This window comes from Onychomys torridus, chromosome 7 (assembly GCF_903995425.1).
Source record: "Onychomys torridus chromosome 7, mOncTor1.1, whole genome shotgun sequence".
NCBI lineage: Eukaryota > Metazoa > Chordata > Mammalia > Rodentia > Cricetidae > Onychomys > Onychomys torridus.
In genome coordinates, this window is record NC_050449.1 from 31263147 (window position 1) to 31291121 (window position 27975).

A 27975-nucleotide genomic window follows, 5' to 3' on the forward strand; every position below is an offset into this window, starting at 1 on the left:
TGGCCTGAGTAGAGACCTAACAGCCCAGCTGGGCTGGGTCAGTCACCTGGCCAAGGGATCACCCCTAAGACAGCAGGTTCACTTTACCCATACTAAAGAGATAGCTGGGATAATGATCCTTTCAGCAAGATACTATGCTTAGGTAGGTCCCCTCACCTTTCTAAGTACTAATTCAGAAAGAGGAAACTTTTTCTTCTTTCGCTTTCTTTCAGGTGTTGGTCAGAACCTAAGTCTGCTTTTTCTGATAGTTTGGGCTTCTCTCCTCTTTCTGTGCAGACATTGCCCTCCCCACCACCAGGTGCCAGCTGCCTGTCCTTTGTGGATGCTGGTATCGCAGACATGTTGGCTTCTGCAAGTTCCTTCCTCCAGGCAGCTGCTGAGACCAACAGCTCATCTACCCTGGGGTTTTGTCTTTTAAATTATGATAAAATTGTCCTCGAGCTTAAAAGTAAAAACCTACAAAACTGGGGCTGGAGAGGTGGCTCGCTGGTTAAGACCACTGGCTGCTCTTCCAGAGGTCCTGAGTTCAATTCCCAGCACCCACATGGTGGCTCACAACCATCTGTAACGAGATCTGGTGCCCTCTTCTAGTGTGCATGAAGACAGAGCACTCATATACATAAAATACATGAATAAATAAATCTTTTAAAAACCCACAGAACCAAAACAACAATAATAAAAGGTATCTATAAAGTCAGTAGATAGTAGCTATGAGATTTCAGTTATCTACATAGAATTTTGGTAAAGATGAAAAAAAAAAACCCTAAATTCCTTCCCAAATATCATTGCTGTACAATTTTTTTTTTAAATTGGTGTAGACAGCAGGCTTATATATTAAGAGCTGGCTTCATACAAAGTAGACACGAAAAACATGTGCACACATACACCATATAAAGTAGTTAAGCTCGGCTTGCTTTCTACAGTTCTTATCTGTAATAACTAGTATGGTGAGATGAAATGATTACTTCCTTACATACTCAAGGTAATCTTGTCCAACCTTAAAAAACAAATAACAACAAAAACCCAAAAGTGGGAGGCTGAATGAAACAATGAATTTCAAAGATGTCAACATGGGGCACCCCTCCTCATGTTCGGGGCCTGCCTGGAGACAGGCTTGTGTAGGGTCACCCCCCCAAACACCAATCCAGACCATCCCAGTGTCTGTTAGCGATTCTCTCTAGAGGGCAGGTTGCACTGTTTGTTCGCTGTCTGGAGAGACTGATGCTTCCCCACTGTTTGGAAAGTGAAAAGGAGAGGACGTCTAGGAGAGAACAAATCACTCCATAGCCTCCCAGGATGGTATCCTGAGGAGCTGAAGCAGCAGGGCCCCCCAGCTCGTCACAGTGCAGTGTTAGTCCAGTCAGTTAAGCGATACTGTGGAATAGTTTAGAAGTGTCTCAAACCAGCAAAGCACACTGAGTAATGTTTTGATAAGCACCTTAAATTTCTCACTAGTAAAAGGGAAGACAAACTAGATTCCTTTCTGATCCAGGGTTCAGATAATTAATGTAAAAATCCGTTAGAGGAACTGTATCAGTGCTCAGGCACTGGGCATGCAGCGTTTCCTTCGTCCATAGAACACACTCTGCACCTCAACACTGATGAGTGCTGATGGAGTGAGGCAATGGAAGGATCAGGATGGAGGAATCCAAAGTATTTCAAATGCCTTTACTCTAATAAATTAATCAGTTTCCTGCTCTGCTCTTCCAGACCTCAACTTTTCTATCAACTCAACTTCATTGCTGCTGAAGCTAAGTATTTCTATCTGACCCCGGTGTGTAAAGAAATGTGCTGTTATTTCTCAGATGAGAAACAGGCAGTGAAGAGGACGGGTTTGGAAGTTCTCAGCCAGTAGTTGTAACCCTCAGGGCACTAGCACCAACTCCCCATGCATCCCTTGCATCTCGTATCTCTGTTTCAAGATCAACTTTTGCTTTCAGATATCTCCTTAGATTTACACTGGTTAGCTGTTGGCACCCACCCCTCCCCTAATTCATATCTATGAGGGTAAAGTTCTTCTGAACTACTAACACTGATAAAAACAAAAGACAAGCGTGTTGGTCCAGCCTTTGGCTTAGCCAGGTGTGACAATCAGATACAGAACATAGTCTGGAAATGTGTTGATTATCCTGAAGGGGATGTGACAATTTAGGTGGAGAGGGCATTTTATAGTTGATAGAACTGAACCTTTTAATCAGTAGGTGCACACCGACCCCAGACTTGGAAATAAGTGCGTGTCATTCATGCAGACCTGACAGTTTTTCTTCCGTGTAGTGAAGACAGCAGGTATTTTTCAAGGTGCACTATAAGCACTTATGACGTCATGTTTCAGATCTATAAAGTAGGTCTTGTTAGTGCCCCCACGTCACACAACAGGCACAGACTTGGGGGGAGTCACTCAGCAAAGGGTGGGCAGGAGTCAAGATTCAAGTGAAGCAGTTTGATTCAGTGTTTAGGCTCTTAACACCTTTATATTAGACTACGTGTCCATAACGTACAAACAGGATAAAAGGGACCAGATTCAGACAACACAGATCCACTTGAAACACACAGAAGCAGCATAGTCTGGAATTGGGCAGGAGTGTGGGGCAAGTAGTTAAAATATACTTAAAGATGTCATGGATGGGCTCTGATTGGGCAGGTCTGTGCTATTAGCTTAGGGATACTAAACGGTAAAGTAGCCAGTAGAGGGAGTAATGTTTTCTAAAAGGATGGATGCTGCTGTATTAGATACTATGTGGCCATCCCCTGTAGCTGTGTTAATCTGGGGATTTTACACACACACACACATACACACATGTGTGGTGGATATGTTTGCATGTGAAGGCCAGAAGTTAACTTCAGGTGCCATCCACCTTGGTTTTTGCTTGTCTGAGATAAATTCTCACCAGCCTGGAGCTTGCTAAGTAAGCTATGCTGGTTGGCTAACAAGCCCCGAGGACCTGCCTGTCTTGGTCTCTCAAGTGCTGGTTTGTAACTTGCCACCATGCTTGGCTTTTTTGCATGGGTTCTGGGGATCAAACATGGGAACCCACCGAGCCAGCTTCCCAGCACTGGGGATTTCTTGTGCTGTCCGATGCTTCTGTCTGCAAGTTGGTCACACCCCGTTTTACGCCAGTGATGCGTATTAGATTCCTATTGCTGCTGTAACACATTGCAAACGTCAAATGGCATAGAGCAATGCACATGTATTACCTTAGCATCTCACAGGGCTAAGGGCGATACTTTAGAGAGATTCTAGGGGAGGATCTATTTGCTTTTTCCAGCTTCTAGAAGTCACCCACATTCCAGGGCTGGTGGGCTCTTTCTGTCTTCAAAGCCAGTGGTATAACATCTTCTATTCTCTTCATCCCTGCCTCACTGACATTCATAGGGAGCCACTTGACACAGCATGCCAAGATCCCTAGTCTACAGTCTTGGGTTCTAAGAGTTAGGGTGTAGACATTCTGGGTGGGAGACATTATACCTACTACAGAATACAGGGCCTCATTTCCTAGCTGTAAGGATGGCCTCCTTCCGCAGCCACAACCTCCCTTATTCCCACTGCCTCATGGACAAGGTCTGTTGCTTTATCTAGGTCTCAGGGCTCCCTGCATCGACCCTCCCCACTCTCGGTTTAGTTCCCTCCTCACACCTTCAGTGGGGCCTCCAAGTGCTCACCCCTACAAGAGGCCCTTTTCCCCGTACCCCTCCTTACACACACTAGCCCAGCCTCCCAATGGATCTCTAAAGGAGAAACACAAAGAGTTATTGCCTTTTAATTACACGTGCTATTGTAGCATCTATAAGGAAGAACATTTTAAGCTTAATTGAGACCAAATGTGAAGTTAAATTAAATGAATAACTAATTAACGTAATGTTCCTGCATTAGCCCCATGTGAGTGCAGAGGCCTGAGAGAAGACAGGTACTGGGCCTCTGGTGAACAGACTGTGCCCAGAGCTGGGGTGGGGGTCGGGGGGTAAAAGGGGTGCAAACAACCTGGCCTGGCAAGTGAGTACAAAAGGGTACATCTGGGGAGGGGGTGTCCTCTAACCTTTTCGATTTCCCCCAACTTTCTTCATATACCTGCAGCCTAAGCCCTCACTTCTGAAGCCCTGCTCTGGGCTCCCACAAATCTTTGGAAGCTTTCTAATGTCTCTCTTGCCCACCCGGAGTGCATGTGTTTGTTTGTGCTCTGGTCCTTATGCCTCACACAGGAAGGCTTGACAAGATTTGCATCTGCTCCTCCTGTCTTCCACGTCTCCCTGCCTTGTCATACAAAGCCTGTGAATTCTGCCTTCAGAAGCTGTCATTTGAAGCCACCAGGATCACCCCTACCAGCCCTGTCCCATCAGGTCTGGACTTGATGGACGTGTAGCCCTTGACTTAGGTCACTACTTATCTCCATGCCCTTTTTGGCTTGTATTCTTTCTATGCTCATGTAAGGTTCCATCTGCTAAGGAGACATGGGCAGCGAGTGTGGTCTGTACTTATCTTCCTCACATCAACGCCACGGTACAAGGAACGGTATCCTTGTTCTGGACGAGGAAACAGGAAGAACATAGTCCGAAGTGAGGCTGGGTGGGAGAAGACTTCCAAATCACTCCTTCAAGGGATGGTGGGGAGGAGTCTGCAAGTCAGGAAAGCTGGCAGGCTTCCTTCTCTAAAACAGAATGGCAACACCTGCCCACCCTGGACTCTATCACGGGATGGTATCACCATCTAGTGGTCCTTAGAAGTAACACAGCTTTGCCTTAAGTTTGCCCCTTCCGTAGAACACTAGTTAAAAATCCTTTCTGGTCTAGAAAGAGTTCATGAACACTGAGCAAAAGACCGTGTGTCAGACCCGGTAAATTTATACTTTAGAGAGATTCTAGGGGAATCTACCAAGTCCTGAATATAAGAGGCTCCTGACTGACTGCTTCCTGCAGAATCAAAGTGAGGATCAGGAATACGAGCTTTATATTTTACTGCTGAGGCCAATGTGTCTAGCTAACACACTGACCGACACAGCACCCTAGAACATGCAATGATTCTATCTTATATGGGGGGTCTAGGCTCCTGCTGTACAGCATGTGTTATCAATGTCCTGAGTATGTCCTCTGGGAATGCCAGCTGTCACAGTCCCAGAACACCAATCTCTTTGGTCCAGTGACACTTTTTCACTGCCCCTCATGAGCCCCACAGCTGCTGCTATGCCAGGCCCCACCAAGGATAAGCACAGGCCACAGTTGGCAAAACAAATCTGTATTGGTGCTGATGGGCAGCTTAAAAGTCAGGCAGAAATGCCAGGAGTCAGCCTGGCATGTCATGACCTGGGACTCAGAGTGGAAGGAGCATGTGCATCACAACACCAGGTAAGACGGTGGCTGCAAGATGGCTCCGAGCAACTGCCGTGGAGCAGTTGCTTGGATGAATCAAGTGGTACCCTCCTTTCTTGCTTAGCTTGACAGCTATGCTCAGTGTTAAGTCATTTTCGGATCAATTTTCCTGCTCATCCCTGCAGGAGAGCTGCCATGCACTGTGCACCCAGTGCTTAACACACTCTGGCATTTTCAGTTGTGCTCACACCCCTTAGTCTTCACAGCACCGACCCCAATGTCTTCATCCCCTGAGGCATCTTCAGGGTGAGGCGAGGGAGGTGCTGGACTCTGAGGATGGGGACGCTCAGGAGCCGAGAGCGAGTGCCCTCCATCCAGCACTCATGGCGGCTCCCTTGCTCCACGTTAGCCTCAGCTCTGCCTTAGCAGTGCTAAGGCTGGGTTCTAACAGGACCAGTGGAAGGCGGATGAGAGGGTCCTACTTGGGGAAATACATAAAGACTAGTTCATGGGCAAAGGGACTAGAGAGGCCCAGCACCTTTGAAGCAAGGTGAGATTCCCCCATAGGTACAGGCCAATTACAGAGGTTATTTGTAATTAATGTGGGAAGGAGAGAGGCACCTTTTCCAGGCCTTGGTCCTTGCTTGGAATCCAAATAAGCAAGAGTCTGAACATATCTTCCCTTCTGCTTTCAGCCCCATCCCTTCTGATTGCGGCTCCCAGAGCTCCAGGCCTTGAAATCTTCCATTTTCCCATGCCTGGTGCTAGGCAGTCCCTTCCCATAGTCTTCTGTGCCCTTAGTGGCAGGGTGGGTTTAGGCTGAACTGGTTGGATCAGGAGGCTTTGCCTCACCTTATGACGGAAGTTTCCAGTCTCTTGCTCATAGGGAGCACTTTGGGTACCCAGCAGAGACCCTCCATGCTGCTCCTCCAATTGAGGCCTCATATTTGTTTATATCTGCATGAACAGGAGAGCAGAGATGAAAGAGAAAGTAAGTCACAACTTCATAAGCTTCGGCCTTTCATGTCCGTAATTAGGGTTCCCTTTTACTTCTTGGGCAGGCACTAACAAGCCAGAACAATATGGAAAACAAAGTGTTTCTACCACATGTGGCCACTTTACAAAGCATCAAACCACGTAAGCCACCTTCTGAGAGAGCCTCAGACCAACCCTACCAGGTGTTTGAGGGAAACATCTCCATTATGTTCAACAATGTAGAGATTTTGAGGAGTTTGCCAAGGTCTTAGAGGTCAGTGTGCAGAGAAACCAGGAATGTCCAGGGACTTGAGGTTCTCAGCCTACAGCACTCCCTGTTCCAGGACATCTCTGTCCATTTCTTAATGGGCCTTCCAGAAAACCAGCCTGGGAGAGCTGCAGTGCCCACAAAGGCCAGCTATCCCCACAAACCTGGGTTCAGTCTTCGGTCCTGCCAGGCCCGGCTCCTCACTTCAAATGAGAACACCTGCCTCAAGGTGGCTTGAGAGAGGAGCTACACTGACCCAGGCTGGCCTCCACTCCAGCTCACTACACACTTTTTCCCTCCCTTTCTGCTTCTCTTCCTCTTCCAGGCTCCCTTCAAGCCTAGCCCAGAGAATGTGGGTGAAAGGAGATCAGTCACACTGTCAAGCCTCGTTCCCCTCCTCCAGGGCAGGACACAGCAGGACAGACCCTGTGAAGGCCCCCACTTGCAGTACTGCTTCCTGCTTTCAACTGTGCTCCCTGTATGAGGCCTTCTTAAAGTGGAAGTACTTCCGCAGATACTTCCCAGAGGGTGGTTCTTCACATTACCATCCAGCCCAGGTCCAGGCGTGGCCAGCTCCTTCTTGGTAAAATACTTGTGCTAGGACAGCCAGAAAGGCCCCAGGACAGTCGCCCAATCACCAGCACCGCAGCCTTTGGCCAGCGCCAACTCAGTCACTGACCTATGCACCTTCCATACCCACCACCACTGGACACCAAGCAGAAACCACACTCAACTAGCTACTTTGATTGCAATTTGTCCCGGAGGCTTTGATTTCATGGTTGCCTTTTTCCACACACCCCAGGCAGAGGGGGCAGGTGGCTTTGATTTCTGATGTGTAGGAGGCACCTGCAGCTCAGCCTCAGTTCAGAGAAGAAAGAATTCTGTATCTCTGCCCCCTTTGCCCTACGGGTGTGTCCAAAGCCCTCAGTAGCATCTCAGGTCCCCTGAGAAACACTTCCCAAGCACCATGCTCTGACCAGCTTGAATCTCCAGGTATGGCTCCCAAGGAAACAGAAAAAGCTGGTTGGGGTTGAAATCACACACAGGAGAGGAGAGGATTCACATGTAGCCCACATTCTGATGGCATATTAGTCAGACTTGAAGAAAATACTCACAAACTCACGGGACTTGAAAATACTATCGTGGGTGGGTTAGGGCCAGACTAGAGCTATGGAGACACACGGGGACAAGAGGGAAAGGTTAGCAGGTCTGGGGTGGGATGGGGGTCCAATAGCACATCAAGAGCCAGGAGCTGCTTTGGTGTTCCTGAGGCCCAGAATGGACCAGCACAGGCAGAGTACAGAGTAACTGAACACTGGGTAAAGTCCCAGAAGTGATGTTAGGAGCAGGACTTCCTCACTCACTGAACTCACCCACTGCTTCTGCTCCGGGACATCTTCCAGGCCAGGATCTCTTTGTACACCAACCTGCAGAGGAGCTGTGGGGAGTTCAAGGCAGAGAGGGAAGGGAAGACACTGTGATCTTCCAGGCTCAGCTGATCCATGGGCCAGATGGCTGAGAAAAACAGCGTTTCCCCACAGGAAGACATTCTGAACAAAAGGCAGCTACCCTTGGCTCACCATCCCAGAAACCCTAATGTTTTATGCCAGAGTTCCAGTCTGGAGACATTCCCCAATAGCCATCCATGTACCCCAAGAACTCTTACCAAGCAAGCCAGGATATCAGCAGAGATGAGCATGTAGAAGACATTGTTCCAGCCTGTGGGGGAAATCAGCCCGGCCAGCAGGGGCCCCAGAGCCGCACCTGTAGACAACAGTCTCATGAAAGCAGGATATATACCTTCCCTGACCACTTGGAGCAGTGCACCTAGGGGTCCACCCAAGACAAGGCTGGGGTTCAGCTGCCAGGGGCCCAAACCAGTAACAAACCTATGGAGCCAGTGCCGTCAATGATGGCCGTGACAGTGGAAAGGGCCTTGGCGTTACCCTTCAGGCTCTCATGTGTACCCTGGGGAGACAGAGTAGGGCGGACAGCCCAAGCTGAGCAAAACCACTAGGCAAAGAGTAGCGTTGGGAGAAAGCTAACTTGAGGAGGGTGGTGATGGGGTCCTGGGGTTGAACGGAAAGAACCTATGGAGGTTCTACAGGACAACAGCAGAGAAAGGGAGATGGGGAACTGGACTTGTAGAGAGAGACCCTGACCAAGTCCTTAGACCTGAGGAGTGGCCCACTCACCAGGTCTGCAGAGACCGCCGTGGTGATCAGTGCATATGGGCCATTGACCAGGACCCCACAGATAATTAACATCACTGGGAAGACAGCAGAGATGGTATTCTTAGAGATGAGGGGCTGTGTGCAGCCTCACGGCCAGAGCAAGCAACACTGCCTGGCCTCGACCTCACACCCACTTCATGGCCCCCCAGGCAGGCCTCTCTAGTGATCTGGGAGTCACACCTCCTCACCTATAGAGCTGGCTATTCCATTCTGGCCGACGTAGTTGTACAGGAACATCTGAAAGAGGAAGGAGACAGTCGAAGCTGGTTTTCTCTTGCTGGGCCAGACCGGAGTCTGGAATAGCGCCTGCTCTGGAATGCCACATATCACTTGCCTCCTTGTACATCCAGACTTCTCAAGTCTTTGACCCAGAAATGGATGGTCAACCATGTAATCTTTAATTTCCCTTTGTTGTTGTTGTTTTGTTTTGAGATGAGTGTCATGTAACACAGGCTGTCCTGAAACTCACTCTGTAGCTGAGGAAGGCCTTGAACTCCCGATTCTCCCTGCCTCTATTCCCAAGCATTGAGATTACAGGCAGGTACCATCAGGGATGGCTCTAGAATTTCCCCTTCCCCCAAAAGTCTTCTCTGTGTCTATCCTCAACCTCTTTACTATTCCTTGGTCAAAACATGGAGCAGTGGTACCCCTCTTTCACAGGGCCTGGTCCCCTGCTGATTCTCACCTCTCTTCTCCACATGTACCCAGGAATACACATGTACATGTGTACAGAGAGACAGCTATGTATGCAAATGGAGAGATAGATGCACAGGAATGAGGCCCCACACACCTGACCACAGCATATGCACTCTGAGATTATAACGTACCATGGGAGCAGCCAGAATCAGCATGATGCAGCAAGTGGTGGCCCTGCTGTTGGTGTAGTCACTGATGAGCCCTGCCATGATGCCACCTGGAACACACGTTCACTCACACACTGTCCCTGACACAACCATCCTGTTCTTCTTCTGCTGCCCAGTTTTGTCCCATCGGCCTGCCCAGTGCTGGCCTGGCCTTAAGAAAGACCATCTCTCTCTCTCTCTCTCTGCAGCCTTCCCCTGCACCCATCACTCCAGGAAACCAAAGCACAAAGATCATCTTTCTTAGGCCCACCCAGCCTCGCAGGAGCACAAGTGAGAACATGCCAAGATCCTTTCTTCTCTGGGGCCATTGCCCAGATCATGGCCTGCTGTCCCTTCTTTTTACACCTCTGCAAAGAAGCAAGCAGGAAAGATAGCCTGCCAGGACAAAAGGACAGAGGCTCACCTATGATACCACCAACATCGAAGAGTGTGGATAGGTCCCCAGCCTCCTTGGCACTAAAGTGAGCTATGGAAAACACAAAAAACATGATCAGACACTCAGGGAGGCTCGGGGCAAAGGTCCTGAATACCACAGCTGGAAGGCTCCCCATGGGACACTGGTCCAGACCAAGGAAGAAGCTGAGGGCCCATGGCCAAGGGATTGGCCAGGGCCACAGGGTGAGTTTGCAATAGCTTGGGATATACTCCTTCAGGCTCCAACTCCTAAATCCCCTCTTTCCCTGAAGGATGGCCTAGACCTTTCAGAGCAAGGTCTCTCCTACAATCCTGGTGTGCCTCTAGCTCCTTCTCCTGGAGTGTAAAGTTCTGACTGAGCTTTGGCCCAACCACCCATTTCTGATCTAGAAACAACCTCTACAAGTTCTCTTCCTACGCAGGCCATCTTAGGTCTGTTAATGCCCACAGCCACAGGAGACCTACAGGAAGACGGGATCCCTGGGTTTAGAAAAGGGGAAGATCCAGAAGCTTGACTTGTAACTCCACCCTCAAGGCTGATTCATACCCTGAAGTCAGCATCAAAGCCACAAAACAAAAGGTCACAACGCCTACAAAAGTGCCCTAGTACTCCACCAGTAATCAGAGAGGGCCCCTCATGTATCGCTATGGAGCAAGCTATAGTTTGAGATCTGGTGACTAATGCCCATGGTTTCCTGGTCTCCCATTCCGAGTTAATGTGTGTGGGGGCAGGAGAGCCATTGCTCCTTTCCAGAGTTGAGAAAGAGTGAAACAGGCCTGGGTGAAAGGTCCTGAATAAGGGATGGGGCTCTCAGAATCCTGGGGGTCAGGAAAGCAGAACATCAATGGCAAAGCAGATACTCTGAGCAGGTAGAACTCAGACTGTGAACTCTTTCATCTTTACGTCCTTGGGTAGGGGCAGTGGAGAGTAGCCATCACATTGAGGCAGCTCCCCCAGTGTAGCCCAGAAAGCCACAGTACAAAGACATCACTCTCATGATGGTCCTTGGAAGAAAAGCCTTGGAGTCTGGAGTAGGAAAGCTCACACAGCCTGTTCCTTGAGTTGGAGGTGTTCAAGGCAGACTTCTACCCATCTTTGGGCCAAGCAGCCCACACACAGACTGGATTGCAGGACACAGCTTTATGGTTCCAAGGCCCAACTCAGCTCCAAGGGGGCAAGTGGCTGGAGACAGTGCATGGGGCTCAGCATCCTATTTAGTGAAGTAACCAAGCAAATCTCCCAACCTGCCTGGGTGGGGGTGGGTGGCACATGTCTTTAATCCCAGCACTCCGGAGGCAGAGCCAAGTGGATCTCTGTGAGTTTGAGGCCAGCCTGGTCTGCAGGGCAAGCCAGGACAGGCACCAAAACTATACAGAGAAACCCTGTCTCGAAAAACAAACAAACAAACAAAATCCCAACCTAAGAGAGGCTCAGCCTTTCTTTGTTGTGTACCAGAACAAACCCAGATCTGGTGTCCTCCCTGAAGCAGCAGAGACCCTTTTCCTCGGCCTTTCTTCCCCTTGGACTCACCCACATTGGAGATATACAAGGGCAGCCAGTAGAGGAAGGTGTAGCTGACCAGCTTGGCAAAGAGCAGACATAACGAGAACTCGATCACACCCTGGGCAGCACAAGAGAGGGCACAATGGAAAGGTGCTCAAGAGACCCCCAATCCAGTGGAGGTCCCACAGGTGGGCTAGCACTCCCCCATGACTATGATCACGTCCATACAAAGCGACCTCAAATAGGCAGCCCATCCTAATGGCAGCAATGTGCCTAATGCTTCATGTCACATCAAGACAGTCCTCCTGTACTGCCCTTCCCACGCAGCCACCCTACAATCTGTACAGAAATTCTTGAAACCACCTGCCACCCACATCCCATTTCCTAATATCTGATGGAGAACTCTAGAGAGATTCTCTTCCCTTCATTCCACAAACATCTCACCGGAATTTTGAGTGCCCCCAAAAAACTGATGGCTTCAGGCTCAGAGCCCTGTTCCTTGGAGGAGCTGACTGCAATGTCCACATTACTCTCCCTGTGGGAATAGGGACCATTCGCAGGATCCTCAGGGTTGTCTCGTTCCTTCTCCAGGTCACCCTGAGCAAAAGAGAAGATCCTTCCTTGTGGGCGGGGCCACTTACCAACCTTCTCTAATGGGAAGGGTGGCCAAGGTAAGAGGTAGGGGGCACCCATCTTGGGGGTGATGGTGTGTGTTTCTCTCTTGGGCTGAAGTCACTAGTTGTCCCCTCCTTCAACTCTTGGCCCTCCCATGGCCAGTTCGTGTGAGGCAGTCAGAGCTAGGGCTGGGATGGTATACTCACATGGTGCTGAGGAGGGGTGCAATCCACATCTTCTGGATCTGGGGACAAATACCTTTCTGAGAAGCTTGCCAATAGGTTAGCCCTTCACTTTACAGAGGGTCTAAGGGTCTAAACTAGTGCAGAGTTAGCCCTACATGTCCCATGTGGCCCCAGCATTAATGGAGCAGGCTTTCTAGAGCAGCCTGACTCTTCTCGGAACTATGTCATGGCTGCTCTTGGATGAGTAGCAATTCACCTGGCCTTGCCAACTCAGGGCTGTCTGAGAATGGGAAAAAACAACAAACAAACCAGTAGCCATCTGAATGTAAGAGGCACAGCCCTTTAGCAGAGCACCCACTATAGACAAAATAGTTAAACTACATCATCTCTCTTACACCTTCAGAAATCCTTGGGAGCAAGTACTACTGTCACGTTACAGATGGAAAAAACAAACAAACAAAAAAGAGTTTCAGGGTCACAGAGCTAGTCACTCAATATCCTGAATAGCCATGCTCACAGAATATTCTCCAGCTGCTTCCTCCCGTAAGCATCCCTTCGAGCACGGGGGTGGGAAGGGGCCACTCACATTCAATAAGAAAGAGGAACGTGGTGATGCCCATGATAGCCGTGATAATGCCAGGCACGATAAATGACAGGCCCCACTGCTGATTCACCCAGACTCCAGCAATCAGGGAGCCCAGAATGTTGCCCACAGAAGTGTGGGAATTCCAGATGCCCATGATGAATCCTCGCCTGAAGAGAAGGGAAGGAAAAGGGATACAATAGGAAAAAGTCCCCACCCAGCCAAGCTCAAGAGGCTGGCTGCCTCTCGCCTCCAGCTATACGTACAACTGAGATTTTCAGAGACCCCAAAGACAGTGCAGAAAAAGCTTTGGGCTGCTGCTAAGTAAGTCACAGCACTGCTTGGAGGTCCATTGCTTTAGCCAGCCCCCTGGGCAAGCACAGATGGGAACTCTGACCATGGGAAATCATGAACCCTCCACTCTTCTCTCTGATCCCCGTCAATATCACTCTAAAACAGCAGTCTTCACCTGGGCATGATTCTGCCCCTGAGGGGACATCTGGAAACATCTGGAGATTTTCAGTGGCCATGACTTGAGTTTTGTTACTGGCATCTAGTGGGGAGATGCCATGCACACTGCAAAAACGGTATGTGGGACAGCGCCCGTAACAAAGAACTGAACAGCTCAGACCAACAGTGCTGAAGTGAGAAACTGAGGCAACCTCATACAAAAGCCTGTTCAAGAAAACAGAAGCCCTTTGATCTTCAACCAAAAAATTATAATACACCTGATATGGGAAGCATGTCTGCCCTATGGGTTAAATCCCCTTTAGCCCCAGAGATGTTTCTTCTTAGTGGGTAAGACCAAGCAAGAAGACACAATTTCTAATCTGACCTCCTGAAAGTACTCTGGACACCAACCCTCCCCTGGGTCCTTCCCACCTCCTTATCATACTCACTTTCCCTTTCCAAACCAGTTGCCAACGCAGGTCACCACAGATGGCCAGCCTGTAGTCTGAACAAGTCCATTGCAGATCTGTAGGAGAAGAATGGGAAGGTGAGCTCACCCACCCTGGGTAGAGGAGGTTCAGTATCATGGCTGAGGAGCCCTCCACACCCTACACTGCAACCATGCCTTTCCCTCCTTTGCACATCCACACACAATGTCATGAACTGGCTTCTAGCTCAAGATCCTGTGAGCAGAGCCTGGCCCTCTCGTGCATCTGAAGCAGCTTCAGTGCAGTATCGGGGCGGGCTTACTGAGCCAGTCATGCGTGACTTTGGGGGAACAGGGCCCCAAGTGGGGTGACAGAAGGAGTCTGGGACTGGAGCAAGGAGACCGAGTTCCTGTCTGCTCTGACCTGGGGATGGCCAGGGACCGTAAGGGAACAAAAACCCAAGTGCAAGACAGACTCGTACCTGGATAAGCACAAAGTACCAGAGCATGTGGATATTCCAGAAGTACCCCAGGCCAAAGAGGGAGGTGAACAGGCCACTGAGCACCATTCCAGCTGAAAGGTAGTAACGGAGGGGCAGCCGCTCCCCAAAGATTCCACTGGGGAAAAGGACAGGAGTGAACTCCAGGTTAATGCCATGTCCACTCTACCACCTCCCTCTCCATCCCATGTTGCTGAAGCCACTGCGGCCATGGTGACCAGTGATGACCTGTGCCCTTCCCCATTCCAGCGATGACTCCAGCCCTCACTCCCAAGGCTCCTCTGCTTTATCTGACACTATTCTGACATCTGCTGGCTGACCACTCTCACTTTGCCCTTTCAGCACTTCCCATGCTCCAGGGTCACATGCAGACTGCCTTTCGGCTTCCATTACTAGGATGTCCCTAGAGCAAGGGAAACTCAACACGATCAATTCTAAATTCTCCCTCCTCCTTCCATCACAGAAGCCTCTGAAACACCAGCTGTTCCCAAGTTCAGCAGCTTAGGCAGCTGTCACCCTGGCTTATAACCTTGCCATAACCTGTCCGGTCCGCTTCAAGCCCCTCAGCTCCTCTCTCACACCTAGCTAAACTCCTTCCATGGTTCTCCCTTTCCACAGCCTGGAGCAAGCCCTCTGCAAATGACCTTAGCCTTCAGCCCTGTCTCCTGCTGTCGCTTCCCTCAAAGCTCCCCTTCTGGTAACCCTGTGAAGGTTCCGCCTGCACTCCAAGCTGTTCCCTGCTTGCCTGTGTTCACTGGTGCCCCCCACCTGAGTGTCCTTCCCCACTGCCATGCCCATGGTTCTTCACATTCCAGGGCTCATCGGGAATGCCTTCCCTTAACTCCCTGCCTTCAGTCCCAGCTTGCACTACACGATCACCCACCATGTCAACAATCCTCAAAGAGCTGCTAAGATGGGGAAGGGTCTTTCTACTAGGTTGTGAGCTCCTGTCTTGTTCACCTGTGATTCCTAGCAGCAAGCTCGGTGCTAGCTAGGTGAGACCCACACTGGTTGTATAATTTAGACAGCACCGTGTAGGCTCTCCTTTGGAATCTACATGTCCAGGGCTTAGAAGACCCTGGTCTGTACCCAACAATGCTTCCTGTCCACCAGGTAGAGGAACAGGGTGGTGACCACAGCAAAGAAAGGAGGCTGGCCATGGGCTAATGACCTGGGTGGGGCCTTGGCCTCACACCCACACCTAGGTACTATCAGCTTTTTTGCCTGCAGCCCCAGGTCAATCAGGAGAAGCAGCAGTTATAAAGCATCTACCCCACCCCCATCCCCAAGGGCCATAGGCTCTGCCTTTCTCTTACCTAATAAACATGCCAATGGCATAAGCCACTAGGAAGGCATTGTCCACAGCTCCTAGTAACTCCTTGTAGTCATCTTTGTCTGAAAGCAGATGGGAAAGACAAAGAGTTGGCTGGGTGGCTATCCCCACAGGGAGGGAAAGTAGAGAAGAGTGATGCACCCTGTTCTTACCAAATGGACTCCAGCTGCACCAGGTGGTATCATTGGGATCGTGGGTGTCATTACCGGGTCTGACCAGCGCTGAGCAGTTCTGGTGCAGGCGGCTCTGGAAGGCAAAGGAATACATGGGTCAGGGGTCATATCATCCCCTGGAGCCCACTCAGCCCAGAGAGAAGCAAGCAACCTGCTACTCAATCACAAGCACCACTGCTTCCCACTTCAATCCTCCAGCAGGGGTAGGTGGCCATAAGATGTTCAGGCCTGGAGTCCACAGAGCCTGAAGCCTCTGCCTTCCCAGCTCACCCACACTGAACAACAGTGCTGTCTGGAAGGTAAACTTAAAGGGCACACGTAGGAAAACATTGCAGGAAGGTTGTAGGAAGGAGCCACCAACAATGGGTATCAGTTAGGTGGAAGGAACAGTTCCGGTGACCAAGGTAAAGGAATTTGGAAGGCAATTGCCTGAGGTCTAGAGCATCCAGTTGCAGCCCAACATGTCCTGCAGTCTCCCTTATCAACCAGCCTCACCTTTACAATGCTGATGGGCTTTCTGGACATGTGATAACAGGCATAAATGAGGAAGGTGAGCAGCAGGATGAAGCCACGGAACCTGGAGGAGAGAGGAGCAGCAAAGTCTCCTGAGGCCCAGCCACAGTATCCTCCAGACCTCAGCACCAACGTTTTTCCTTCAGGCTCTCTTCTAGACACAAGTTCCCAGGGCACAGGTCAAGAGTGTCTAGGAGCTACGGATCTCTGTTGGAAGCACCTTCTCTGTTCCCGCCACCTTCTTTCCAACCCTCCTAGGGTCTTACTGAGGCAAGGCTGTCTCTGTGTCTGGATATGTGGAACAGCTATGGCCACAGAGAGTTGGAATCATTTTCTAAATGTCAGAAATAATGGGCATGGGATGGAATTAAAGGGGAGGGTCTGTCTACAGAGTGAGGTCCATATTCCCTTGTGCTTAGAGGACAGCAGACTTGGTCCGGACTACAGGAAGAGATGAGTCAGCTAGGACAGCTGATGGCAAGACCTGAGTCCTCTCCCTCATGGCCCCTGGCTCATCAGTTCCCCTGCACAGAAAGATTATTTCCTCTGTGGCTCACGTATCCCCATGTGCACTCTTCTGTACCACTTCTTAATAGATGTGCTGTGCAGATGGAAAGAACAATCTAATCAGAAGTCTCTCGAAGTTTCCACTGTACCATACCCACTTCACCTCACCCAAAGGTCTAGGGAGGATCCTGCAGTGCCCTCCCAGTCACCGTTTCCTCAGCAAGGCATCAGCTGAGCTGAATCAGCAACCAGGAACCAGGAGGTATATGGAAAATAGATATCAGAAAGGGGCTGAGTGTACAGCTCAGCAGTAGGACACATGATTAGTATGCTCAAGGCCCTGAGTTTCAACCCACCAACAAACCAACCAACCTGGAAGAAAATGTCAGACATTGGAAGAGGACTCAGTGCCTTGGCTCATTAAAGAGAAGGGTGGGGGAGAAGGGTGAGCAGGCCCTGGATCCTCATCTCCCTTGGCTCCAGGAACCTAAGACAGACACACTGGATGCTCACTTTGCCCTATCTGGTAATCTGCCTCCAAACTCTAAACCACTTCCCCCAAGCATGTAATTAAGCAACGCAGGCTACCTCTTGTGAAACAAAAGGTGTTTCTGCAAAGCCTTAATTGAGCTGAGCTACCAAATCCTGTCTCACTTTGCCCTGAATTTTAGTTTCCTACCTGGACATCAGTTTCTATTCTCTCTATGGCCCTGTATTTTTTCTTCTAAACCTTGGATGATGGTGCACTCAGGAGGCTGAGGCAGGAGGATTGGGAATCTGAGGCCATCCTGGGCTACATAATGAGACCCAATCTCAAAGCATCATCTTGGCTACTTGTTCCCAAGGCACCTGTGTCAGTTATACAGGTCTTCTAGGGACTTCAAGGGAGCCATGGCTACCCCCAGGTGCCTGCTTGTCCCAGTGACTGACATCAAAAAGTTTGACACCCAAATTTTCCGGGTCTACCAATTGCTGTATGGCTGATTCCTAGTTCAAGGATTTCTAGAATTCAGTTAGAAAGAGAGGACCCAGCTAGCCTAGGCAAAGAGCAATGGATGGACAGGAACTGCAACCCTATAGTTAACTGGGCTGTTGCCTACTCCAGGGAAAAGCAGACAGTTTTGAGTGACGCGTCCCACTCACTCACCAGGGAAACCTTCTGCTTCTGGCTTCTTCAATTGTATGTGGATGATAGCATCAGCTCTACCAAGGTCACTCTCAGCCAGTCCCCGGGTACCTGTGGTATCACCTTTAAGTGCCACACAGCTCAGCTTCTGTGACCACTATCTTGGCTGACCACATTGAGGGGCCACGGTCACAACATCCTATCTGGTTCTGAAAGATCTTTAGGAACTCAGGTCCCACTGTGTCCCCTGAGAGTCCAGCAAAACAGACAGAACCAGCTGGCCAGACCCTTCCCCTCAACACCCAGACTTCCACACTACTCTACTCCCACACACCAGGAACTTCCAGAGAGGAAAGTCCAGCCCATCTTTCCCTGGCTTTCTCCCATCTGAGTTCCCAGATGTTCATCCTTATCTGCTCCATGCCCCTTTCATCCAGAGTTCCATCCCTCCCAACCATGGGTCGGCAAAGCCATTGCAGAGAACAGGCATATTCATGTCCAAATCTAACATCCTGATATTCTTGGAAAAAACAAGACTGCTTCTGCATCCACGCATGTGCCTACCATGTCACAGGTACCACACTAGGGATGTTACAATAGCAAGAGAAATGGGAAGACAGATCTGCCTTCTGGAGCTCACAGGTCAGTGGGAAAACAAATATGGAGAATTGGGGCGACTGTGCCATAAAAGCAGGAAGCCCTGTGTGGCAAGGAAGCACAGGGGGGACATCAAACCCAGTGGGATGGATGGAAGTGGTGTCCGGAAAGGGAGATGTGGTTTCACAATCAAGCAGGAGATGGCTAAGTCAGCCAGGGCGGGGGTGGGAGGGGGGGTGATGTGCCAGGCGGCAAGCATGAGTGAAGGCACAGGGGCATGAAATAACAGTGCTAGTTTGGGAACACTGCACGGCCTAGGGTATCTGGAAGGGGAGAGAGCCAAGCACAGAAGGAAAAGTGGCTGCATGAGGTAGGGCCCTGTGTGCCAAGAAGAGTTTGGACTGTCTCCTGAGGAGGACCAGAAGCCATCAGAAGGGCTGAGCTTTCCCAGGGAGAGGCCCATGTGGGCTTCCTCACCACAAGGTGGTACCAGTCCCTATGCCTTTCCATCCTGTCAGCCACTTCGGGGTGCATGGCAGCCTCACAGGATGCCCTAGGTCTCAAGTTCATGTCTATAGGGGCAAAGAGTAAGGACTTAGAATCAGGCAAAAGATGGTTTTATTCCCCAAACCTGTTTACTCCTCTGAGAAGTACTTTTTCCTCCAGCTTGTTTACGGAACTCCTGACGCTTGTTACAGATCTTAAGCATTCCTGATACCCAGCTGACACTTACAAATGGCTGGGTTTGTTTCAGATTAGCACATGAAGAAGATCCGGAAGGACTAGAGGCAGATCTTGCTGCTAATACAAGGGGGAGTTCAGGCCTTCATTTGCCTGGCAGAATTTAGGAGGCCATCAGCTCCCCCTCCTTACCTCTCCAGGATGCCTGAGTCTCCTAGGACACAAAGTCCTGGGATTGGTAGTGCTCTGCCTTGTTTAGGATGGGTGGGAAGGAGTCTGCAACCATACAGGAAAGTGATTCTGGGTAGCTGAAGTCTTCCTGGGGCAGACAGGAGGATTAGCCCGTCCATACTGGCATTCTGACCTGTGATTTTTTTTTTTCTTTTGGACCTGCAGAGGCCTGCCCAACCTAGATTCCAGCCTTCAACAAAAAACCTGACCCCTAAGTCAGCAGGAAGGACAGGACCTTTGAGAGCCAGGGTTCCCTGGCTGTGCTTCGTGGTGTTTGCCTGACACTGGTCTCTTCTGGGGCTTCCTGCCTGGCCTCTAAAGGGTAGAAGGTTAAGCTCCAAATCACAGCTCTGGCTGGGCCCCAGCCTCCTTGGAACCAGGCCTCCCGCTAGCCAGGGTCTTTTCAGGTGTTCATGGCAAGGGCCCCAGGTGCTGTCATTCAAAGGGGCCCAGGAACATGGGGGTAGGTTAGGGTGGGGCTAGACTGAGGCCGCAGATCTGAAACTCACTCACAGGCCTGACAGCTGAGGACTCTGGGCAGGGCAGGATCTGCAGGTCTCACTTCTCACAAGCCCCTCTCTCGGGACCCAAGAAGCCCCAGAGGGGAAGCAGGGAGAAGACTCGCAGAAGCATGAGGCTAGAGATGGCCATCTGGTGCAGAGCTGGGCAGGGCAAGCAGTCCAGGCCAACCAACACTTCGGGGAAGGCCCTCAGACCACTCCACGTGGGGCTAGCTGCCCCATGACCCTCTGAGGCTTTTTAAGCAAGGGGTGGCACTTCTTAGAGTCCCACCTCCTCCACTAGACGGTGGTTACTGAATAACCAAGTCAGATAGAGAGGGACCAGCTATCTCTTAACTATTAGCTGACAACCCAGCTCATTCTTTCCTAGCACCTAGATAATAACTTTATCAACTTCACTAAGACTTTGCACTAAGAATGATTCTGGGCTAGGAACAGGGAACAATCTGTCAATACAAAGTAGCAATAGATAATGAACAAACACCACCCTGAATTACCCTGCTCACCGCCACTACCACCAGCTAGCAGGACCCAAGAGCAGCCTTTGATCTCTGGAGGGGTGGGAGCAGACCCCTCTCCCCAGTCACTGCTGCTCCCTGCCTCCTCCTCCTTTGCGCTACAGCTCTTTCTCTGACAGCCCTGACCATGACTTAGAGACGATGGGGTTTAAACTCAGTCATTAATCACCACCCCTGCTTCAACCTGGGACAGCCTCCAAAGGCCAACATCAGGATGTGGCTGCAGGTGACCTTGGCACTTCCCCCGAGGAAATGAACCTGGTGATCTCTTCTTGGGTGTGCCTGTTCTGGGGTCAGCAGTTCTGAAAAGGATAGAGGGCTGGGTACAGTAAGAACCAGACCAGGGTCAGTGCGGACTTGCCACCACCCACCCTCACCCTCTACCAAACCCTCCACCAACACTGGGAGATAGCCTCATGGGGAAGGGCCAGCCAAGAACAGGCACCCAAGGGCAGAGTCCTGGGTCATGCCTGCAGTGTACAAGAGTGAGCAGGGCCAGGCCAGGCTGGGAAGGCCTCTGAGGAGCTTTCTTGGGGCAGGAATCAGGCTGATGGAATCCCATGCCTCTTGTCCTGCTCCTCTAGCTGGTACTGCTCTGAGAGATGGAGATGATGTAAGGCTCAGCTAGCTAACAGGTTCTTCTGAACAAAGGCTGCATGTACAGCAGGGATGGGAGTGTGCTGATGGCCACAGAGCTGTTGTCCTGCCCAGGGAAATAGGATGATGGCCTTCCCTCCAAGACCCTCAGGAGGCCTGGCCCCAGCCTCACCCTCACTGTCTCCTGAGCATGTAGAACTCAAGGCCCAAAGCCTAAGCTAGAGGTTATGAAACAGTGATATCGGCCCCTTGCCCCTCATCAAGTTACTGACAATCAGATGTGTGTGTGTGTGTGGGGGGGGGGTGTCTGGCTTCAGGACTCTACTGGCCAGCTCTTCTAAAGCCCACACACTTGCTCCCTTCACAACTATTCTGTTTGCCTAAGTGACACCTTGTGCTGCAGCTTATGGCCCTGTCCATTCACTCTAAGTACTCAGGGCTTCCCTAGTTGGCTTTCTTCTCAAATATATATTCCTCTTTCCTGAAAAAAAGATAATCACCTTAACCATACATTTCATCTAGAATGTTCTGAGTTCCTGTGGCTACTAGACAGTGGTTTCTTCTCTGGGTAGGATCTTGGGGCCCAGCCTTACGTCCATTGGATCCCTCTGATCCAACACTCAATCCCAGCTTGAATGGGACGGAGGAGAAGCACGGGGTTCATGGGCCTGTTCGCTGACCTAAGGTAGCTTTGGTGCTTTGTCCTGGTGTTTCCTTGGGACTTCCTGACTCTGACCTCAGCGAGTACTGGGTACAGTGTGACTGAGAAAGGTCTCCACCAAACTACACAGACAACTCCAAGCCACTTGCTGCCTGAGACCAGTTGACACAGCTTGAGCAGACAGCACCACTCAGTTCGGTGGGGGCTGGGGCGTCACGCAGGTCTGTCCTTTCAGGAGGAAAAGAGGAAACATCAGGGAGGAAAGGGGAAGCCCAGAAAGCAGCTGCTGTGAGCTGTAATAATAAAGACGTGGGGGATGGGCCTCAGGGTCACATGCTGGGTGACAGGAAGATGGGTTAGACTCCTGCATCCCTGGAATCACTCCTTTTCAGGGCAAGACAGCCCCAGCCTTCCCAGCTCTCCCAAGCAGGTCTTTCTGTTGCCCCTATCCAGCACCTCTTTGCAGGAACCAGGAAAATAAGATGAGAGACAGGAACCATCTGAGACTCAGATCTGATTCCGGCCCTTTGGCTGCAGAATAGGGAAAAAGGACATCAGACTTCAGCCAAAAGAAGCTGAGTCTTCATTTCTGGTTCTGCTAACTGACTCACTGTTCGAGCTACTTGTTTAACCTCTCAAGTCTCAGTTTTATTTTTAAAACAAAAGAGTAAACGGCCACACAAGACTGTCACAAGGACTAAAGTATCTGACACGGGCAGCATCTCTCGGTGTGTGTGTTTGCATATTTTTCTGCTCTCTCTTCCTCACCTACTCCACAGCACAGAACCATCTGTCAGCCCATTTGTTGTCCAGCGTCCATGGAAGATTAAGGTATGGGGAAAACACAGTGTGGGAGTCTTCAGCGCCTGCTCCTCCTGTGAAAGCCACCTCCCTCCACACCCATTCCTGCTCAGCCAGCTGTAGTCACCCCGCTCCCTCCTCCAGGTCCTAAGCTTCTTCTCCTCCTTACAAGGCCCCAGGAGATTCACCCAGCTCTGTAAGCAGCAGCCACAGCCCTCTCTCTGGAAAGATGCCCATGTTGTCCACTGCCCCCAGGCATGCCCATGCAGATATGGGCACAGAAGGCAAGGAACCGGGCAGGCCCAGGGCTAAGGACCCCCTGGGTGTTTGGTGGCTCAGAAATGCTATGGATAGGCTGTCTACTCAGTCCTGACAGGGGTTAGAGTAACTAAGGCCTACTGGGTGGAGACTGCACAGATTCTGATGGCCTCCATAGACCTGGTACCACCAGTCCCACCGGAGAGCCTGCTTTCTTGACTGATGCTTCCACTGGCTGGAGTGCCATCTAACCAGGCCACAGACAAAGACTGCCAGTCACTCAGCCAAAGGTGATCTCCTCCCAAGGGGTGAATCCCATCTACAACCAACAGAAATTTCAGCTGCCTAGCAAATCCCAACTACACTAGCCCAAGGGCTTTCAAAAGCTTTCTATGTACATACTTATCATAAAGATAAAGAGGCTATCAACTTGAGAGTGGGGGGGGCATTGAAGGGGCTTGAGGGGGGGCAGCTGGGAAAGTGATAATTATTTCAATTAAAATTTCTGGTTTTGTTTTGTTTTTCGAGACAGGGTTTATCTGTGTAACAGCCCTGGCTGTCCTGGAACTAGATCTGTAAACCAGGCTAGCCTGGAACTCATAGAGATCTGCCTGCCTCTGCTGGGATCAAAGGTATGCACCATCACGCCCGGGGAAAAAAAAAAGTTTTTAAAAAAGAACTAAGTAAATGTAAAATTCAAGTTTCTCATTTAATATCAATACCTTGAGATATAAGTATTGCCATTTTCCTTGTCTAGTTAAGGAAATGTAGCCTCACAGAGATTAAGTGATTTGTCTAAAGCCAAACGACAGTGTAATTTCTATTTTCCACTCACATGATCATCAGGAGTACAAGGGGAAGACCAAGGGCTAGGAGTCAGACAACCCAGATCCAACTCCAGTGCAGCCATTTGCCAGCAATACAATGCTGGACAAGCTACATTTTCTGTATCTTATTTTACCAGTATGTCCCATGGAGGAACTAACCTTTCATTAGAAAAACAAACAAATAAACAAACAAACAAACAAACCAGACAAATTAATAATACCTGGTACAAAGTAGTATGGAAAGCACATAGAATGACAGTAGCGAAACTGCTTCTGGGCTGAAGTCAAGCCTGGCACCCATCCAAAGACTCCATTTAAACCTGGCAGCAATCTGATGAGTAGGGATTGTTATTATCCTTATTTTACAGGTGAAGAGTTCAAGACTACCTGTTATCTTCAGTCTATTTCGATGCTCTCCTTAGGCCCGTGTGAAAGCAACGTGTGACAGAGTTCATTTCTAATTTTCTTTCACACTATACGTCCTTGCTATGCTGTCTCCACCTCATATTCTGTTTAGCACAGGAAGTGTGCATAGGGTTAACATCATCTGTAATGATCACCAGTAACAATAACAGAGCCACCATTATTGCATGCTGCTTTTTTTTTTTTTTTTTTTTTTTTTGGTTTTTCGAGACAGGGTTTCTTGGTACAGTTTTGGTGCCTGTCCTGGATCTCTCTCTGTAGACCAGGCTGGCCTTGAACTCACAGAGATCCACCTGGAGTGCTGTGATTAAAGGCATGTGCCACCACCACCTGGCTTAAGAATGTATTTATTATTATTTTATGTGTATGAGTGTTTGCCTGCATGTATGTTTGTGCACAACTTGCATGCCTGTTTCCCATGGAGGCCAGAAGGTATCAGATCCCCTGGAATTGGAGTGAGAGATGGTTGGGAGCTGCCCTGTGGGTGCTGGGAATAGATCCTGGCTCCTCTGGAAGACCCAGTGCTCTTAATGGATGAGGCATCTCTCCAGCCCATCTCAGAATTTTTGTATGTTGTATCTCTCTTAAGGGTTTTTCCTCTCAAAAAAAAAAAAGTGTTTGTTCATTTTATAAGTTGAGCACCTACTCTTCTGGCAGTCTCTTTTGGACAACTTTATAAAGTAGTGGACGGTCAGAAGACTTCTGCCTAGAGAAGCTGAGTTCCAGGGATTGCTAAACCAGGATGTGGAGGACCAGCACAATTGCACACGAGTAAGTAAACTGCCAGTGACAGCCACTTATGCTTAAAATGTTATGATAGCACTCCATTTTCAGGATGCCTGTATAAGGAAGACCTTTTTCTTTCCTCTTAAGTGATCCATAACCCATAGCAGTTTCAAAGGTGTTGCGTGTTTTGTAAACCGAAATGCAGAAACTCTGAGTCTTCTTGTTTTACAGGGTGATGTGGTTATTTGTAAAGCTTCCATAAGAATCTCTTCTTTCTTTTTAACGAGAACAGATTTAGAAGAACTGGTTGTGTAACCAAGGCCTTAGTTGGATATTGTACTTGACAAGGACAGCTATTTAATAATAACTATATCAGCCCCTTAGAAGGAACTGGGGCTCACTGTATGGCGTCAATACTAAAGAACACTCCCAAGGAAAGTGGTTTTCTGAGTAGAAAGTCACTCAGTTTTTTTGGTCTAAAAGTCTTAGGATATTTAGGGGGCCTAATGAAAGAGGGATCTGGCCAAATCTATAGATACAGCAGGTAAAATCTGGTAAAGACAGTTTCTCATCATTTTATCTCAAGGCGATAAATAGTAAAATGACTATAAAAAGCAACAGTGCAAGACTACCTATGAAATACTGCAGCAGTGGCTCAGTCAGCAAAATGCTTACTGCAAAGCTGGGCATGATCCTCAGCACCCATATGAAAGCTGGCATGGTGGCGGCTGCATCTGTGCTCCCAGGGCAGGGAAGGCAGAGACAGGCTAGAGTTACCTAAAGCTCCATGGAGCTGAGTGGTAAGTTCTGGGTCTCAGCAAGAAACCCTGTCTCAGAAAATAAGGTGGGATGGCTCCTGAAGGACACCTGAGGTTAACCTCTGGCCTCCACAGGGACACACATGCACCGCCCACCAAAGGAAAAAAAAAAAAACTATACATACTTACACACACCCCTTATTTTTTTAAAGGCTCCTTCTTAAAACGTCTAGCAACACAAATTTAGCAAGACCTACTTAGTTAATTAATGCTTTTGCTGTACATAGGCAATGAGGTTAAATCTAAAGAGACCCACTTTATTGTGTGATCCAAAGTTTTTCTTAGATAATAAAAAGTCAAAGTGGAGTCAATAGAGGAAACAGCGATGTGTTGAAGAAAGGACACTCTCCAGGTCATCTGAATCTGGCTTGTCAAGTATCTTGACTTCAGTTTTTCTTGACCTTGAGCTATTTTATTCTCTGAAGTGGGAGCTAACAGGTAAGTCTTGTAAAATATGTCCATCAGTGAGATAGCTTCAAGAGTCTTAATGTATAAATGATTTTATTTGTATTATGCTTTTAAAATTTGTGGTAAAATATACATAGCATAAAAAAGTCATTCCAATCACCTTTAAATGTGAAGTCAGGAGCAGCAAGCATATTCCCATTGTGTAGCCATGGCTGCCATCCATGTACAGTAAACAGTAACTCCCCACGCCCCTCTCTGAATTCTCTTTGCCCCCAATTATCACATCTTCTAGCTCCTTCATTATGAGGGAGATGATATACTTTCTAACACATGCTTATGTTAATATCCTTACCAGAGTCATTTTATATCTTTCTGAAAACACAAAACTGCTTAATAGTTCCAAATTTTAAAAGGACCAGATAAACCATCTAAAGGATATTGTATGTGATGACTAGCCTGATTGAGAGGTTTGGAAACCAAACACTTTTAAAACAGGCCAAATGGATCACACTCTAAGTTCATCTGCCCAATCTAAAGATGACCCTTAGTTTAATTTGAGAATTTACGTTTGGCAATGCTATGTCATCTGTTTTTCAGAAGAAGCCAGCAACGGATTTCTTTCACGCTTTTAAGGGTGACCACCCAGTCTTGGGAGAGCTCTGCTCCCAGAGACCTGCCCTAGCTAGGTATCCTCCCTGAGACTGGAACGGTGCCCCCAGGCAGGCTCTGTTACCTAATCCGATCAATAAAATAAACTAAAACGGGGCCTAAGCTCCCTGGCCACCTTTATATTCTAGCACTCCCTGGCCTCGGTTTCCCACGGGCAAGTTCAGATCCCCTAAATGCTCCAGTAAGAGTTGGAGGTCCTCTACAGGTGCCTGTATTTGCAGACACGGAAAGGATGAAGACTCAACAGGGCTGTACATTAGTCTGGGCTAATGTGGAATTAATAGATCTGGGTTATTAACCTTTCACGCCTGCGCCACTGAAGGAGCCGGTGCCAGAAGGAGCTAGAATCCCTTCCCCCACCCCAGGGACAAGCAGAGACTCCAGCCATCCGAGTGTGAGTGTGTGTCTCTGAGCGTCCCGGGAGCCTCCCTCCCCAGCCCTGCTTACCAGCTGTCCCTAGAGAAGGCACGGAGGAACCAGACACCCGGAGCCAGGGAAGACCGCATCTTGCGTGGCCGGTACCTGGAGCAGGGACGACGGAGGGTACAGAGCCGGCACGAGTCCCCGCCACTGGCGACTGTGGTTTAAATGCCCCGCCGGCTGGCCCGCCCCAGCCAGGCCCCTGGCCAGAGCCCCCGCCCCTTGCACCTGACCTCCCTGCCCTCTGGGTCACAGCGAGCGCAAACCCCAGCCATCTCTGCGTTCGCTAGCAGTTGTTTGCTGTGTGCTACCACTTTTTCTCAGACTTTCTCTCCGCGTCAGAGACGGACAGTCTGAGTTTCCTGGGGCTCCTCTTTCTGGTCTGTGCTTTTCCGTTTTACTACTCACGGAGGATGGGGAACTGAAAACAGCAGCAATCTTACAAGTCATCAACTCTGTGTGACAGACATCCTGTCTCTGCAGTGCTACCTGTCTTGAGTGGTGCTGTGCCTTGACACTATGCCAATCAGTCGGTCTGTGCGAGCTAGCGCAATGGAACCTGTGATCCCAGTCGGCGCTCTTCGGGAGCCCTGGAAGTGTCTCAGGGAGGAAAAGTATTTAGCCCCAAACCCATCTCTCAGGTTCTGGTCCTGCCTGCTCAGATTCCAAACTGCTTACTAAGCCAGAGGGAGCCTTCCCGAATCTCCACTAGACACCCAGTTCTGCCGGCACTAACGACGTTGCCAGCACTCCAATCTCCCTTTAGAGGCAAGCAGCCAGGTGGCAGTGAAGAGCTACAAGGAAGGTCTTCGGTGCTCATAAAAATGACTGCCTCTAGCCTGAAGACA

General features: G+C 49.5%; 1 protein-coding gene across 1 annotated transcript; it reads right to left on the reverse strand.

Moving 5' to 3' along the window:
* Positions 1-5211: 5211 nt before the first annotated feature.
* Slc37a2 (solute carrier family 37 member 2) lies at positions 5212-27975 on the reverse strand. Its single transcript, XM_036193888.1, has 18 exons — positions 27155-27975; positions 16321-16402; positions 15805-15898; positions 15636-15714; positions 14302-14437; positions 13842-13918; positions 12946-13112; positions 12381-12418; positions 12004-12156; positions 11587-11677; positions 10045-10107; positions 9606-9691; positions 8967-9015; positions 8740-8813; positions 8434-8512; positions 8211-8308; positions 7918-7982; positions 5212-6258 (listed from the first exon to the last, which is right to left on the reverse strand). Exons 1-18 carry the CDS (start codon positions 27211-27213, stop codon positions 6243-6245), a joined length of 1506 nt encoding a protein of 501 aa, XP_036049781.1. The 5' UTR covers positions 27214-27975; the 3' UTR covers positions 5212-6242.